At 38.8% G+C, this 17,605-nt stretch overlaps 3 protein-coding genes across 5 annotated transcripts; all 3 read left to right on the forward strand.

Annotated features, from left to right (window-relative positions):
- The first annotated feature begins 239 nt into the window (after nt 1-239).
- Nucleotides 240-4,864, forward strand: acadsb (acyl-CoA dehydrogenase short/branched chain). 2 transcript variants are annotated; one of them, XM_085284847.1, is made up of 11 exons: nt 240-346; nt 675-840; nt 929-1,029; nt 1,128-1,334; nt 2,144-2,314; nt 2,628-2,753; nt 2,841-2,933; nt 3,012-3,101; nt 3,205-3,342; nt 3,637-3,736; nt 4,259-4,864. In XM_085284847.1, exons 1-11 carry the CDS (start codon nt 314-316, stop codon nt 4,333-4,335), a joined length of 1,302 nt encoding a protein of 433 aa, XP_085140973.1. In that variant the 5' UTR covers nt 240-313; the 3' UTR covers nt 4,336-4,864. The 2 variants fall into 2 exon arrangements, with proteins under 2 accessions (XP_085140973.1, XP_085140974.1); XM_085284848.1 differs by having other exon boundaries at nt 303-420.
- Nucleotides 4,865-6,790: 1,926 nt separating this feature from the next.
- On the forward strand, nt 6,791-9,103 carry hmx3b (H6 family homeobox 3b). The gene is made up of 2 exons (XM_085284853.1): nt 6,791-7,527; nt 7,808-9,103. Exons 1-2 carry the CDS (start codon nt 7,248-7,250, stop codon nt 8,398-8,400), a joined length of 873 nt encoding a protein of 290 aa, XP_085140979.1. The 5' UTR covers nt 6,791-7,247; the 3' UTR covers nt 8,401-9,103.
- A 1,027-nt stretch (nt 9,104-10,130) lies between these two features.
- Nucleotides 10,131-15,605, forward strand: bub3 (BUB3 mitotic checkpoint protein). 2 transcript variants are annotated; one of them, XM_085283406.1, is made up of 8 exons: nt 10,132-10,304; nt 12,216-12,410; nt 12,501-12,570; nt 12,673-12,824; nt 13,335-13,493; nt 13,604-13,781; nt 14,022-14,238; nt 15,217-15,605. In XM_085283406.1, the coding sequence occupies exons 2-8, from the start codon at nt 12,216-12,218 to the stop codon at nt 15,224-15,226; spliced, it is 981 nt and encodes a 326-aa protein (XP_085139532.1). In that variant the 5' UTR covers nt 10,132-10,304; the 3' UTR covers nt 15,227-15,605. The 2 variants fall into 2 exon arrangements, with proteins under 2 accessions (XP_085139533.1, XP_085139532.1); XM_085283407.1 differs by lacking the exon at nt 15,217-15,605 and having other exon boundaries at nt 10,131-10,304; nt 14,022-14,242.
- Nucleotides 15,606-17,605: the final 2,000 nt, after the last annotated feature.

A 17,605-nucleotide genomic window follows, 5' to 3' on the forward strand; every position in this document is an offset into this window, starting at 1 on the left:
GACACATATATGACACTGACATAAGTTTGTATATTTCGTTTGATTTCTTAATTTAATAAGTACATACAAAAAGTTAAAAATTCACAACATTAACAGGACAGACAGTGAAGCACTTGCCATTTATGTTTTTTTTCTCCACTCCTGCTCATAACGATAATCCCACAAGGACATGTTAATGATTAATGTATTGCCATTAAAGTCTCCTACATAGTGTAACTTCTCGTGTCTGACTCTTACAGGAGGTCACTGAAGGCAGCAATAGAAATGAGCCCTCTGGTGGACGTACGCTGCTGAACGTTTCATAACAAACATCATGGCTATCCCGTTGGTCAGGATTTTCTCAAAGGTTATACAGAATATTTAGGTCATTATTATTTGCATTTGAAGAGTTTCTGCGCTCATTTGAATATCTTTTCTACGGTATAACCCTTTTTTATCATTGAATTTTGTAACCTCTCTGGCTCTTGCCTACGTGACGTTTTTAGCTAACTGATGCTAATATTTGCTAAAGCTCAAACCTAAGTAGTTTCATCCCAAAATAGTTTCAACACTCAATCCTCAAACAGTGGTCAACCGTGCCCGAGATTACTGCGTAATGCTCAGTCACACTGTGTGTTCATTACTAATTATTTTCTAAGCGATGTTACATATTTCTACTGCTGTTTGTTTTTCAGTCTTTCAAACAACTCTCTCGTCCATGGGGGGCATGCCAGGCAGGATGGAGGAGCACTTCCTCCAGATCTGTCCCAGATGTGGCTTCACACCATCCCGCCGAGGTGGTCTCCTCTTTCCCTCCACTTCAGACATACACAGAGGAGGAAGGCATGATGAGGGAAGCAGGTAAGCAGGACCTCTTGTTTCATGTTGTAGTGCACAGCTGGAGACAGGGTTTCTTAAAACGCTAAATATCTGCATTGCTGCTTGACAGTGAAAAAATATGCACAGGAGCGCATCTTCCCACTTGTGTCACAAATGGATGAGAATTCGCAGATGGATAAGGAAGTGATCAAATCCCTCTTTGAACAAGGTGTACGTAACTAATTTAATCGTGAATTAACGTATATGTCATTAAAAGTACGCCAGTGTGTCATTTTTTTCCCTTCTAGTGACTCATTTGATTTTTGCAGCTCATGGGCATTGAGATCGACCCCGAATATGGCGGGACTGGCTCCTCGTTTTTCTCCTCTATTCTGGTCATCGAGGAGCTGGCGAAGGTGGATCCCTCTGTGGCTGTACTATGTGACATCCAGAACACTCTGATCAACACGCTGTTTGTCAAACTCGGTACCCCAGCTCAGAAAGAGAAGTACCTCAATCGACTGTCAACAGACATGGTAAGCAGCTTGATAATCTGGAAGAAATAAAAACAGTGTACATCAATTCAATGTTAATGTTGTCAAGTGCAACTGATTAATGTTTTCTGATCATGCTTTCAATTCTGTTTAGTTTTATTTATTTATTTAGTGCTCACAGCAGCAGTTGAGTAAAGGAGTGGACATGGTCAGCAACAAGACTATTTAATTGAAGTGTTTAAATGATGCTTAATTGCTACTAAGGGGCCTAAAGGGTAATATGAAAATATCTCAGACAGTGATTTTACATTTTAATATTGCCAAGTTTATGTGAGCCCTTATAAATTGTGGTCTCAGTTTTCTGTTCTTAGTTTATACAAGAGAAACCTGGTGTGGTCTTCTGCTGCTCCAGCTCATCTGCTTCAAGAGCACTGAAAGACGCTCTTCTCCAGGACTTGGCCATAACCAATAGTGATTAATTGCCTTTTATCATGAAATAAGCATGGCCTTCCACTGAATAAGACACCTTCGATATGCATTTATGTGTCCCTTTACTGTCACGAATTCTGGCTTTTGAGCTTGTACACTGTTGGTCTTTCTCCTCATTAGTCCAAAGATTTGCTATTTGATTCCAAAAATCATCAAAAAAAGGAAACATTCTTTGTTTTATCATTCATCATGTGATTTGTGTTCTTTGTACTGGTTTAATCTGCTGTTAAGTCAAAGAGCTTTATTTATATATATACATATATATATGCCGTTCTTTTTTGGAAACCGTATGTGTAATTTCTCTATATTTGTTCCTTGTTTATTTGTATTTTATATTAGTATTTTTGTATTATTTATACCAGATTGGAAGCTTCTGTCTCTCTGAAGCAGAGTCGGGAAGCGATGCTTTTGCTCTGAAGACGCGTGCTGAAAAGCACAAGGACTATTATGTAATCAATGGATCCAAGATGTGGATCAGTAATGCAGAGCATGCTGGTGTTTTCCTGGTAATGGCCAATGTGGATCTCTCTGCTGTGAGTAACTGCTGATGTTTCTATTCTCAGAGTGTGCAGTATTTCTTTTTGAGCCTAGATTTTTAAGGCCCCTCTCAACAGTCGCTTCTGAGCTTATAAGCTAATAACAATATATTGATTGCGTTTTTTTCTTTATCTTGGAAATTACCAAGACATGCTGGATTTTTTTTTTATCAAATTCATTTAACAAAAACATCAAGTGAAACTATACTTTATAATACCCACCCTCTATAGGTTCTATTGATGCTTTGTGGTGATTAAATGCGTTCCCCTGTGACAGAAAGGTAAATATAAAGTCATCTTTGTTTGGCAGGGATACAGAGGCATCACCTGCTTCATCGTGGACCGGGACACCGAGGGGCTAGAAATTGGCAAGAAGGAGAACAAGCTTGGACTGCGGGCCTCCTCCACCTGCCCGCTCAACTTTGACAATGTCAAGGTGCGACCATACATCATGTACGTTACCAGAGAAATGCCTGGCAAGTGCGTTAGATAGATTTTTTTTAAACTCTGCTCTCTGTTCTAGGTGCCAGAGAAGAACATTTTAGGAGAGATCGGTCATGGCTATAAGTATGCCATCGGGATGTTGAATGAGGGTAGGATTGGAATAGCAGCACAGGTAAATTAAAACACAAAATCTGCTCTGTTAAAATGTCAAATTCAGCAGGGCGGTGTTCTAACTCTGTGTGTGTTTCAGATGCTTGGATTGGCACAGGGTTGCTTTGATCACACTGTTCCTTACACCAGACAGAGGGTGCAATTTGGAAAACGTATCTTTGACTTCCAGGTCACGATCCATATTTGGACTTTGGATTTTTTACAACACCTTGTGGTGATAAGGCTTGGTTCAATAAATTCTGATGCTGCTTTTGGTGCTCCTTATATTCCAGGGGATGCAGCACCAAATTGCCCATGTAGCAACACAGATTGAAGCCGCTCGGCTGTTGACGTACAACGCTGCTCGTCTGAAAGAAGCCGGAAGAACTTTCATTAAAGAGGCCTGCATGGCTAAATACTTCAGCGCAGAGGTGAGCTTACTGTTTTTGTGGTAGTACACTGTAGGACAGAATAAGGATATTTTTGGACCTGTTTAGGTATGTTGCCATAACGTTATTTGTGTCATGATTTCATGCAACCAATGGTAGAAGAAGTAAAAGTTGTTGCTGAGACTCTCCTGAAGCCATGGCAGTTTTTAGGTTCTGTTACATCCTATCATTTCTGTGATATCTCTGCTGCTGTCTCAGCTAGTAATTATTTTTACAAGTTCAACTCAAAAAGTCTTTTTATTTTCTCTGTCTCTTTTTATAATTTACTTTCTTCAGGTTGCCACCCTTACCACATCAAAGTGCATCGAGTGGATGGGAGGAGTAGGCTTCACTAAAGACTACCCTATTGAAAAATACTACAGAGACTGTAAAATTGGTGAGCCTAACTCAACAAACGTGCTTGGACTCTGGATCACTCTGCAAATATTGGCTTGTGTTTGTATGCTGTTAGTGAGATTGCTGCTTAAATAAGGTGTACTTAGTGTAACTGTGGCTGGAGTCCTACTGTGAAAAGAACGAAACTTGTGAGTGCTACAGGAGGGTCAGGTGTAGATGTTCGTGATTGGAGCAGAGTGGGGCGGAGAGAGAAGGCCCGATAGCAGTGGCTGTAATCGGACTCTGCTGGAATTCTCCAGTCTGACCCCTCAGAGTGCCATTATACCAGCACACAGCCAAGGAAGCTGCCATTTCAAAATGTTACTTTTCCTTTCATCACTGCCACTTTGGCTCCCGAGCTCTCTGGCTGGAGCACCGGCAGACCTAGCTGCACGCTAAGCCTCCTTGTCTCCTGCTAGTGAAAGCGGCGGATGCATGTAGTGTGCAGAGGAGTTTGACAAAATGGACTTTGTTGTGTATGGCAGGAATCTGTGCTAATGCTTTGTTTTCTCTCTTTGTGCAGGTACCATTTATGAGGGCACGACGAATATCCAGCTGTCCACTATGGCCAAGTTCATTGATAAGGAGTACAATGTTTGAAACTCTATGAGCAAAGCCTAAACGATTGTACTCTGCGATGTTACACTCCGCATTTTTCCCCCCAGTGATTATAATGGGATTGATCCAGACCATACTACTATAGATTAGTTCTCGTGCAGCAGCTCATAGTTACTGGTGTTTTGGTTACGTTTCTTCAGGTTTAGAGATAAAGCTGCTCTGGTTTAATGATGTTTATTTTGCTTTTTGTATTCAGTGAGCTTTCCATCGATTCAAATACAATGAGTAACAAACTGTATATCATTTTAAGACCTTTACAACCTTCACCCCACATTTGTTCTAGGATTATTATTAATGTAACAGTAACATAAATGATCCATACATTTGCAATGTGGGAGTTAGTTGTTGAAAGCTGATGATTAGGATTATGTTTTGGTGCCTTCGGAAGATTTGCGATTACTGAGATCAGTGATGTAAAGGTGTGTGTTCTCTCTGTATGATTCTACATCCTTTTAGGAAGTCATCTGTAAAGAATGATCTGTCAGTACTATTAAATGTGAAGTATGCTGTAGTGCAGTGTATGGTTGTTTGTATTTGCTGAGGAGTCCAGGTTAATACCAAGTTCTCTCACTAGATGGCAGCATTTTCCCGAGTGACAGCCGCTCACAGAAGCGGCAGTCAATTATCATGTCTTTTAACAGCTTGTCACCTCTAATGATATTTTATATCAATTTAATTATGCCGGTGCTTCAGATGAAAAGAGCTCGCCTTGCATAATTGACTCATTGATAATTTTGTGGGTGTGACTGATTAAATTTGCACAGGCTACATGTGCTGTGCAAAATATGGTCTATTGTTTGAACAGCTTTTAAACTTTTAGCCAAGACTTCTTACAAATAATTATGTGGTGATATTTTTTATTACTTTTAAATAATGGAGAGGGAAAAATTAAAACAGACACGGATACTATTTGATGATTTTCATTAGTCACACCGTTTCCTAATACAGAAACTTAATGTTTTTGTAGCAGATAATTTTATATTAAAATTTGCTTTTGCTTCTTATTTCATGTATTTGTATAATACATTTGAAGAGTGAAAGGGACTGAAATGTATTTGCCCTCATAAAAAATTTAGGATTATGTGTGTGTTTCTAAACGATCAGTATAATTCTTGACACCACCACTGTATCTGTAACAAAAGCTTTGAATTTAAATATGAATTGAGTGTTATTTACTGCTGGGACTTTGCTGATAGAAGTTAGAATCAAACGTGCTAGGCTGCAGTGTAATTGCATACAAACACCTGTTCTTTAAACCTAAATTTCTGTCTTTTTTTAATCACATAAAGATAGAACAGAAAATCAAGCCTGCATTTACATCACTGATTGAGTGTACTTTGTTTGCCCCTCTGATCCACTCTGACTCGTGGACCCTCCCCCCCTCTCTTTAATGAACATAATCTGATGAAAACACAGCTATTTGCTTTTCACTTTGCATCGGCAAAATGCTGCTCAGCTAGCCTCTTTCTCCGCCCCCATCTTTAACACAGCTATGAGACCTCTAATTATGCAAGGATTCAAGTAGCTTTTCACAAAACACAGTGTTGTCCTCTAGAGCTGGAGAGCGCTCCACGAGCTAAAAGGACAGGCTGCATATTTGCAGGTTGAGCAAATTCAATTTGTTTGATTAGTTCTCTGCATTTGCTTCAACTTTGGTTTAAATGGTGCATCTTAAATGTTTTTAGTGTCTCTTTTTTTCTTTGCGTATGCCTATACCAAATAGACACGCAAAATGTTGATATCTCTTCCGTTTTTGGAGATATATGCTCTTAGTCTAAATAGAGATCAGAAAAGCAGTGTACTTATAAATTCATTTTCTTTCCTGGTCTTTCTTTCGTTCATCATACGCACAAATAAAATGTGACCAAACAGCTCTTATACATGTCTCTTCAGGTACACAATTGAAATTTGCTTAATTCAAGTACTAGCACTGTTGTATGTGTGACAGAAACAGGCCTATTGTCATCCTCGCGCATTAGATCACCTGCTGCCCCTGTGGGTTTGTCTGCTTTGGTACTAAGCTGATGTGAAAAGACTTTATCACGATGGTTAAACATTCAATTTGATGTCTGCCTGTAGCGCTTCCTGGCTAATAAAATTACACCGAAGTCAATGCGCTCCGGTGCAGGTGAAACGAACAGCTTTCCTGCCGAACACACGCGCGTCAGGACGCAACAGAATAGTGGTGGCACACCGAAATCGTGCGTCATAGTGTTCAGCGTCCGCGTTTAATGACAAAAATCATTAAATGACTAAATATTTAACAATTTTCTGAATCTTTTTGTGCGTTAAGAATAATACTTCGCCATTTTGTTATTGTATATCGTAGCTTACATTCGTGCGTAAACCCTATGCGTAATTTGTTTAATAAGGCTAAGTTGCTTGATTTCGCTGGACCATTTAATCAATGGACCATTTATTCAATTTACTGACAGGTAATTGTGGCTCGCGCACACCCCTCATAACCCTGATACATTTTCCTCTTTTATCTAATTGGTTGACAAGTGGGTGCGTACTGCTGAGCCCGAAGCCAAAACTCTCGCGCGGCCTTTTTCTTTGGAGTCCATTCTTGTCAGACCCCCACGCGGTTTCATCTCAAATCCCATTTGCTATTGTACCTGTCCAATAGCAGCGACCGAGCACGCTTTAACTCGGATGGCATTTTTATTTCATCACTACGGTCGGGAGCAAGTCTGACTCAGTGATCTCTGCGCTCTCACGCTGATCATTCTCGTGGGGGGGAAGCTGGGCACAGCTTTACGCGACTTTCTGAGTTTTCCCTCCATCTTATGCGAACTATTTTAGCTCGGACTTTAACGCCAGAGAATCCTTTAGATCTGTTTAATATCTTTTTTCAGCTTTTGATGGTGATCCCTGTCGGACAGTAAACGGTGATGGCAGACTCTGATACTCAAGAGGCTCGCCAACCTGCAAAAGACTCGCCGTTCTCCATAAAGAACCTGCTGAATATTGAAGACAAACCCACGAAGCCAAAAAGCATCCTCAGCTCGCACAAGGGGGTTTTGGAAGGCAGTTTCTTTTCTCGGCTCGGTGATTTGTCTGTTCCTCGATTTGAGCTGCCAGCACAGAGAATTGGACTATCCGCGCAATATCTGGAAAGAGCATCTACCTGGTGGTACCCCTACACGCTTGGAGCACATTTTAGGACTGGAGGTAAATTATTGTTTTGCTTTAGACGAGGGACGTATAGTGTTTTAATATTAATTCACGTTCTTCTATCGGAAAAAGCTGTGGTGTATTCAACATCGTGAATGGATACGTAAATCTTAATAAAAACGTTTTAAATACTTTAAACTCTAAATTAAACTTAATGTATCCCAACAATAAACCAATCACATAAAGGGGAAAATAGAATAGAGGTAGGATAGCTTTCACTGCAGAATTGTTTGTCGTTGAAGAATAGGTTTTAACAAAATAAAATGTTTTTCTCCAGGGTCTGAGAAGGTCAGCTTAAGAGAAGCATCACAGGCACCGGACAGGCGCTCTCCGGATCTCCAGAAAAGTGATCAAGATGCCAAAGATGAAAGCGCCGACGATGACATCGCCCTGGATGAAAGTGACTCGGAGGAGCCAAAGAAAGAAACAGACCAGGAGGACGACTGGAGGAGAAAAAACGACGAGCTGGACTCCGAGAAGAAGCCCTGTCGGAAGAAGAAGACGCGCACCGTGTTTTCCAGAAGTCAGGTCTTTCAGCTGGAGTCCACTTTCGACATTAAGCGCTACCTGAGCAGCTCAGAGAGGGCAGGCCTAGCCGCGTCTCTGCACTTAACCGAGACGCAGGTGAAAATCTGGTTCCAGAACCGGAGGAATAAGTGGAAAAGGCAGCTGGCCGCCGAGCTGGAGGCGGCCAACCTGAGCCATGCGGCGGCACAGAGGATTGTGCGGGTTCCCATACTCTACCACGAGAATGGAGCCCCAGAAACGAGCGGGGGCCCTGCTACAAACTCACCGGGCGGCCAGGCACTCCTGGCTTTCCCCCACCACATGTACTATTCTCACCCAGTCCCACTGCTGAGACCCGTTTAACATTTGTGTCATAAAGCATTGTACATATGTTTTTAAATGAGAGTGATTAACTGAAAAAAAATTGTTTTGTATATTTTGTAGATTGAACGGACACAGTTATTATTATTATTATTATTATTATTATTATTATTATTATTATTATTTGTAATCATGCTTTCTTCTACTAAAGTGTCCTTGAGCAAGACAGGGTCCCTTTTACAGCTCCCACGCGTGTGGGGAACAAAAGTAATGGATTTTCTGGTTATTTTCTTTTTTCTTTTTAATTATTATGATCCATTTTGGGTGCATATATTTGAACGTATTAAGTTGAACAGGGTTGGCTGTCTATATGTAATTTACAGAGATTTGTGTCAGTGTTTGAATGTGGAATTAAATATTTTAATATTTTTCAATATTGTGCAATACTGTTGGCTTTAAATTAGGCTGCCAGCCTTTGTCTCCCATAGGCCTATAGCTCACTTGGTAATAGTCAGGACAATCATGTCATTCTTAAAAGACCCCCCCCCCCACCCCCCACCCCACCACCAAAAAAACAACTGCAGATGATACAGGCATTTGTCTTTTTGACGCAGTGGTTGGCGTAATTTTAAAGCCATGAAAAAGCCAAAAAAGCCTCTGTTTTTTGTGTATGGTTTTCTTCTGATGTTGTTATTGAAATTCTGTATATTATATGGTCTCGCACTCAGTAAAAATTAATTCAAGCAAGAAATGTTTCCTTTTATATAGCCTTGGTGTGTGCAACACGAATGTTTATTCAAGTCATGTCGTTCTTGGTTTCAAACATTTGTGAGGGGTATGTTCTTAAGGGTTCTTAAGCTTCCTCTAATGCTGATCCGTGTTTTATTTTCGAGCCTATCGAAAATAAAACACGGATCAGCATTAGAGTGGCAACAATATTTATACCGATCACTTAGAAAAATAAACAACTGCATTCTAAATAATAGGAACGTTGGATGAACCAAATGTTGGGTTTCTGTGAAGCATTTAGGCCTCAGCGTCAGCTCTTTTCATCATATAATTTTTGCTTTATATAATTAAGAAAAAGTATTGCGGAAAACATGTCCTATAATTAGAAGAAGAAGAAAACTGTCACATATCCACACAAATTAGAATGTACTAGCCTAAATTACAAAATGAATCAGAAAGATTGAGAGCCGGCCTTCTTAATTTTTCATAAAGTCATCACGTTACTATATGCTTTATTTTATTATTCTTTTTTTTATTATTTTCCTTATTGAATAGCGCTTGAGAGCAGCTTAAACTAAAATATACCATTACATGTGCCTCAATATGGTTGATTTATGGTGGTTAATTTATGTGGTAAACTCCTAGTCAAACTTCAAAAAGCAAAAGCAAAAAGCCAAAAACAAAAAAATGGACAACAAAAAAAGGCGCATTGTACAGGTGCCTGTTTCAAAATGTGCTCACTTTTCTCTCAGCTTTTCTGCTACCTGTTTATTTAACATATGAGCTATACAACTTCATGATTTTAGAGTAAAACCACAGATAAATGCTTGCATAGATAGATAGATAGATAGATAGATAGATAGATAGATAGATAGATAGATAGATAGATAGATAGATATCAGGCCTATTCATCTTAGAAAGTAGGCTCTAGGAAGAAATACGGCGTAAGACAGAAAAGGGACCCATGTCACGTGTTCTGTATTGAGACAACGGAAATAACCATAGAAATCAGCTCAGCCAATGAAATCGCAGGCGCGAACTTGAACATTTCTTTCAACCAATCAGCGCCTTGTGGACCGTCGGTAGCGAGCTATCCTCACGCAGCCACATTGTGTTCTCGTATATTCATATATTTTTATAGTTAACTAAAAAGGTATAATAATCGCTCTTGGCAAATAAACCAACTGATCACGTCCGAACGACATCTGACTGAAGCGGTAAGTGAAGTGAAACTACTAACATTTGTGCTCGTTGCTTTTGCCCTTTCGAGCTAGCATTAGCTAACACCAGTGGCAAGAGTAGTAGTGGGCTTGGTGTAATTCCTGGATTTAACTGAACAATGAGTCCAGTCAGTGTGGAACAAAAAGTAATGCGGTTATAAAGTCACAAGTAGCGCAGTCATTCAACTGACAGAAAGGCATATAAACATGTATTTTAGTTTATATGGTTGCTAGCTACTATTTGGGGCGGGTATTCTGTCGGTGGGCTGCATTGAAAACAAGCAACAAAGCCTTTAACCAACTGCTGTTAGGCTGTGTTTGCGACCAGGGAATTTATGTAGCTTTATAATGTGTATGAAAACGCATGTTTGGTTTTCACTGAAGCCACTAATAACTTCTAAGTAATAGTAACCCTTTATAAGGGAGTCACTGAAAGACGTGGAAATTCAAAATTTCAAATCTGAAGTGTCATTGGAGCACGTTGTGTTGCAAATCACAATCAGTATAATGACTTCTCCCCATCTTAGGTAAACATGTTTCCAAAAAGTGTGTCTATAAAATAAAGTACTGGAAAAACTTAGAGATTTTAGGGAAACATTTTTATCTTGAATAATACTGGCATTTGTCACAACGATAACAGCAGTCCTGTTCTGTCACAGGCCTTATGATACTTGAAGCTTCTGTAAGGTGACATAATTTCCAATAAGACATTGTAACTAAATATTTATCATTTTCAGCAACAATTTAAGTTTTTTCGCTGCATGTGTATCCACCTGGATCTAGGGTTTATATACGGCATGGTACTTAAAAAAAAAGTTCCAACTACACAAATGCAAAATAAAAGAGAGAACATAAATATCCAGCCATCTTTGAAGGTGCGCATTAACAGTGAAGCCTAAAATGAATCTAAAACGGTGATGCAGAAATTGTAAATGTATAACAAGGAGTAAAAAATGGTATAACTAGTGGTGGTACCACTTATTTTCTCTTACATGTAATTCAGTCCAAAATAAATTAATCGCATATATTGAAATACTAAGTCAATTTTAGCAGTAACAAGACTCACGGTAAAAAATACATGGATGTATGCTTATAAAATGAACTAAATATAGCATCTGTGGTTCTATTTATAGCCTGAAAATGTCAAGTGGAATACATTTGTCACTGAATCACTTTATGTTATTACACAAACTTGTGGCAAGGTTCAATATACAATTGACATCTGCTGTCCTACGTTTATAATAGTTTTTTATTTTGTTTGTTTTTCATAACACAAGTATGGCTTGCTAGATACATCCGGTGTATGTCTAAAATGGACTTGACATCCCTTGTACCAGTTTCAGGTGAACAGGTCATATGATCAAATATGTTGCTACAGTTTTTATGCCACACACGTCTCAAATTTCTAGAAATCCTAAACAAACAACACCTATGTCAACTTCTATCACAACTATACAACTGGAACTATATATATATATATATATATATATATATATATATATATATATATATATATATATATATGACCTGATCTTTGCTGACTCACTGGGAGGAATCCATGGCTCTACAATTTCAATATGAAGCATTGGGGTGCTAATTTTGGCTATTAAGTTACCAAATATAGCTCCTTGCCCAATAAAGTGTTAAAAATTTCTGTACAGACATTTTTTCCAAATGAATGAGGAAATGAATAAAATATGTGTTTTGACAGTGTCATAGATGTTCATAGTGGAGCAGTATTTAAAACTGGGCAGTTAGATCGAAATTAACAGCCCAGTTTATAATGTTTGACCTCTGTTGTGTCCTGTTGTGATTCCAGTCTAAATGTCAGTTAGGTTGCATTAAAAGACCTTGCTGGGTTGATTACTATTAAAGTTGAAATCGCCTGCTCATTTTTCTCTGCTGCAGATGACAGGCTCAAACGAGTACAAGCTCAATCAGGGACCAGAGGATGGCATCTCTGCTGTCAAGTTCAGTCCCAGCACAGCCCAGTTTCTCCTGGTTTCCTCTTGGGACTGCACTGTCCGTCTCTATGACGTGGGAGGCAACACCATGCGAATGAAGTACCAGCACACGGCTCCAGTTCTGGATTGTGCATTTTATGTAGGTCACATATTTTCTGCTTAGGTTTCTTCTTGTTATGTTATAGCCTTGAAGTCTGGTGTGCTCAAATGATAAACCTTTAACTTTCAGGATCCAACACATTCTTGGAGTGGAGGTTTAGATGCACAGTTAAAAATGCATGATTTGAACACAGACCAAGGTATGTTACTAATCTGGTAGGTGGATTAAAAACTTCCAGTAGTAAAACATATTTGTTGGAATGCTTTCATCTATATTCTGCTGGTTTCTTCTCTTTAAACAGACACAATTGTTGGAACACATGATGCTGCCATTCGTTGTGTAGAGTACTGCCCAGAAGTTAATGTCATGGTAACAGGTAGCTGGGATAGATCAGTTCGACTGTGGGACCCACGAACGCCCTGCAACGCTGGCACCTTTACTCAGCCAGACAAGGTAAAGCAGTAGAGCCACCACTGAGCTTAACCATATTGTTTATAAGATTGTTATATACATGTTTTCAGATCTAAATCACTAGAATTGCTATTAAAGTTTAAAAAAGAAAACATGACATTTTTGGAGATTCATCCTTTTTCAAAGCAACAAAGTATTTTGGATTCTCAGGAGGGCATTACAGGTTTAGCAGTTGTTATTGAGAATGAGTTGATAAGACTATTAATGAAAACAGGAAAATTTTTTGATGGATTTTATTTACATTTTATTTTGGCTTTACTCCTAATACTGGTACACAGTGATGTAGCTATTAATATATTTTCTAGAAAGCTCCCTACATTAGACATTGTAATTGTATTCATTTACTTTCCCATAATGGTTAACAAAGAAAAAGATGTTAAGTTTAATATGTTTGCATGTGGTTAAGTAATGTTGTATGCATATACATTTCATATGATTTTTGGCACTGCTAGTGATGTCGCCATCTTGTCTCATAACTTGTCTTTGTCAAAGGTGTATACCCTCTCTGTGGCTGGAGATAGGCTGATTGTTGGCACAGCAGGACGACGAGTACTGGTGTGGGATTTGAGAAACATGGGATATGTGCAGCAAAGAAGAGAGTCCAGTCTGAAGTATCAGACGCGCTGCATTAGAGCCTTCCCCAACAAACAGGTAGACTATAAAATATGAAGACTGTTAAAACCTGGCTGATAATTTGTTCTTAATAGAACCTGATAATATAGAGTCAAATTTTAACCTCATATTTTCTGTCTTGGCTCCAGGGGTATGTCTTGAGTTCAATTGAGGGACGTGTAGCTGTAGAGTACCTGGACCCAAGCCAGGAAGTTCAGAAGAAGAAATACGCTTTCAAGTGCCACAGGCTGAAGGAAGAAGGAATCGAGCATGTTTATCCTGTCAATGCCATCTCATTTCACAGTGTTCATAACACCTTTGCCACAGGTAAGATTGGCTAGTTAGTACTTGACAAAAGCAGGTATTTGTTTATTCTTAGATCTGTCTTAGCTTATATATGTATATACAAAAAGAGTCAGCTACAGAAAATATCTTAGATTTTTCTCTGACCTTCACCTCTTAACTGCCAAGGTTGCATCCAGAACTCTTGTTAATATAGATCCATATCTCAGCAATAACAAGGCCGAAAACTTTTTGAGGTTGACCTTGAACCTCTCCTTTTACCAGGTGGCTCAGATGGCTTTGTGAACATCTGGGATCCATTCAACAAGAAGCGTTTGTGTCAGTTCCATCGGTATCCAACCAGTATTGCATCACTGGCCTTTAATAATGATGGCACCATGCTTGCAATCGCCGCTTCCTACATGTTTGAGAAAGGAGACATCAGCCACCCAGAGGATGCCATCTTTATCCGCCAGGTCACAGATGCCGAGACAAAGCCCAAGTGAGTCTTCCTCTTGTCTGCTGTGCAAAGTACTGCTCAGAATGGCAGTTTCATACCGCTGAATCTCTGAGCAGTGCTGTTTACAATGTGCAGGTCGAGCTGCAGCATATGCTGATCTTTATCTCTGTCCATCCACTTTTCAATATCCGATAGTGAAAGATAGATGAGAACTTGAAGTCCTCCTTTCACTTTGTACATCTGTGGCTGTTATAAATATCTACTCAGTGACCAAATAAACATAAACCTTCTATATAGCATGAGGCAGTCCATTAAAGTGGGCCTGTTATAAATACTACCCCTGTTTTGTCAAAGTCAAAAGAATTGAGGTGTTCTTTTGACTTGTTTTTCAATCCAGACCTAAAGTATTTTAAAAGGAATTCTTAATATTTCCCTCTATATCTAATTTGAAATAAATCATAGATTTTATTAGAGTTCATTTTCAGCTTTATTTGAGTAAGCTGAATAGGTACTGGCAGGTAAACATCCATAATAGTCTATAAACATCACAACATACTTTTCAAATACCAGATTGTCTCTTTCACCGTCAGCCATACTTGTCCCTAGAACCTGGTTGCAGAGCTCAACAGTTTCTTGTCATGTGTTTGGTAACCACGACCTGGCATTTTGAGGCTTATCTTTGTGGTGTATATCATAGCCATGACTATACTGGGACTCTGGCCAAAAATCCAAATCTCTTTAAGGTTATCTTTTCCTTCACCTCAGGATGCCTTAAATGTGCTTTTTTTTTCATTGGAGCTTTTAGATGTAGAAAGACTGATTGTAATCTCAATAAGCAGATGTTAAAAGTAATTTTAAAGTACCGACTTAATTAAAAGGTGAGTGGCTTTTGTCGAGAACTTCGAAAAGAAGCAATGATACAAAACTGTAGTTACCAAATGGGATATGACTTGTCTCCATGTATCAATTCAGTGATTGCTCAAGTTAATTGAATCTCTTCTTGTGTTTTTTGGTTTACAGGTCAACCTAAGTGCACAGAGGAAGACTTCCCTCTGCCTTTGAAGCCTTTATCACATTGGATTTATCTGCTGGCATCCAGTGTACCATTACTATATCGTTTCCTGTCATTTCTTTCCATTCCCAAACCGCATTTGTAATTTAAGTAACAGTTGTTACATTTTCTGCTCGTTTCTGGTCTGTGTTAAATATTTCATTCTTTTATGTATTTGTCTTGTTCTTTCTCGACTAAAATCATTTTTGTATATACTGTACCTTTTTGACTTTTCTTTCCCCTTGGTCTTTTTGGTATTTTGACATTTTAACAAGGCACAGTTGCAGCTGTTCGTGGATCAGTCTTTCAGTGCTCACAGTTTGATACTTGGAATTTAATAAATGTTCAAATATGACCATCATGAAGTTAATTTATACTTTGTCACATACTACCTGCATGAACAACAGCTGGAGAAATGCTAGGAATGTGTCAAGGCAATAAGGATTGTTCTCTTGATGATGTGTTGAGGGAAAGTGATGATCCACTCATCTTGCTGTGGGCTCCACTTGCCCCCAGACAGTGACCTCTGCTGATAGACATCAGAGGTCTTTGGCCTAAACAAGATCCAGGTTTATTACTGGGGAAAATTGGGAGAAAAAAACAACTAAACTTGATGACCCAGCCTATTTAATCATCCTTTTTTTCATCATCCATTTTTAAGTGTGTGTGTATATACATCTCTCTCCCTCTCTGTCTCTCTCTCTCTCCCCAGATATAGATATATCCCTTAGTAGTGGATTTATGGTAACTTCCAACCTATAAACAATGAGCTAATTCTGCTGTTTTAGCAGATGACAGCAGTGATGTTTCAGAGGGCTAAAACTTTTTAAAAGTGTATTATTATCACTGAATTTATCTATAGACTGTGCCAGTTGTTACACTGATGACAGAATTAGATGCAACACAGGCTTTTGTAATGCAGTATTTGGTAATATACGACTGGCACAGTGCAGCTCTGGAAAAATATAAGCGATGTCTTTTTCCCGCAGATTTTCAATGGCATCTAATGCAGTTTCTGAAACCTTTCAGCCTAAGCATGAGAGAAGATATAGATGTCAGTTATTCTATTTAAGAGATCCTATTTTTTCCCAAATGGTTTTATCTGCTTCTGCAGTATCCTGGAAATGATTAGTCCACTTTGGTGAAATGATGTAACTAATTCCTGTGATTGTCGATAATGAGTCTGTCTTTGACGTTAGATTAGGACTGCAGCTTAATATGAAATGGCATTCATGGAAATAGAGGGAGAATGGGCAGGGGTTTGTTATTATGGGTGTAGTGAATTACCTTGTTTCCTGCCATTTTTGGCTTCTACTAAATTGCGAAATTTAGTGTGTTCATTAAACCCATATTGGATAGGTGTTACACAGGAAAAAGTAATTTAGCAGTCTATTTGAAAGGTGCATTAAGGCAGTTAGTATTTTTCCAACCCTTTTATTAAAAGATGTATTAAGCTCTATAATTTAACAAATTGTTGCAGATAGCTGGATTATCTATCAGCATGTTCTTCCAAATGTCTTTTTTTTTTTTAAATTTCCTCTAGCAAATGTTCAGATAACCACATCTGTGGTTGTGTGGCTGGGCTCTGATTTCCAACCACTGAAGTGTTGCAGACACTTTGGCTCTACATGAAACCGTTACATGACAATTAAAATGGGTGATTGTCCTCCAACAGCCTGTCAGGTGCATTTAACCCAACCACAAAGGGCTCTTATGTTCACTCAAGAGGGCGCAGATGACCTTCAGCAGACACCTTATCTCTCAAGACTGGTTTCTAATATTATATCAAGCTGATGATAGCCCTGCGTCGTTCGTGAGCTGGGGAAAAATGGGGAAATCACATGATGCATCAGGAAAATATTGACCACATTCTGGTTTGTCTTACGTTTCATTGTTACTTACTGTAGACCACAAAGACACAAAGTGACACCATGCTATAATGCAGTTTCTTCAAGCTTTTAATTGTGAAATCACAATTTTAAATGATAAAAATTAAACTATGGTAATTTTTAATGAGCATAAATTATATTTCATGCTGGAAGAAAACTGATTACAAGATTTCATAACCATATCAGCACACCTACTATGGTTCAGTGTTCGAGGTTTTACTGACACCCTAACAAAGCCTCCTTTAATACTTTACAGTGCTATGAAAAATGTTTGCCCTCTTCCTGGGCAAACATTTTTTCAGTTATTTTTGCATATTTGTTACACAAATTATCAAACAAATTTTAAAATTACAATAGAGTGATAGTCTGGAGCTGCTTTGATCCTGAAGGAGAATGTCTGGTCATCAGTTTGTGCCCTAAAGCGCAAGCACACCTGGGTTTATGCAGCAGGACAAAGATCCAAAACACA

This window comes from Mchenga conophoros, linkage group LG8 (genome assembly GCF_057382185.1).
Source record: "Mchenga conophoros isolate Kocher_MC1m ecotype Shallow Benthic linkage group LG8, M_conophoros_male_GT1.1, whole genome shotgun sequence".
Classification (NCBI taxonomy): Eukaryota; Metazoa; Chordata; class Actinopteri; order Cichliformes; family Cichlidae; genus Mchenga; species Mchenga conophoros.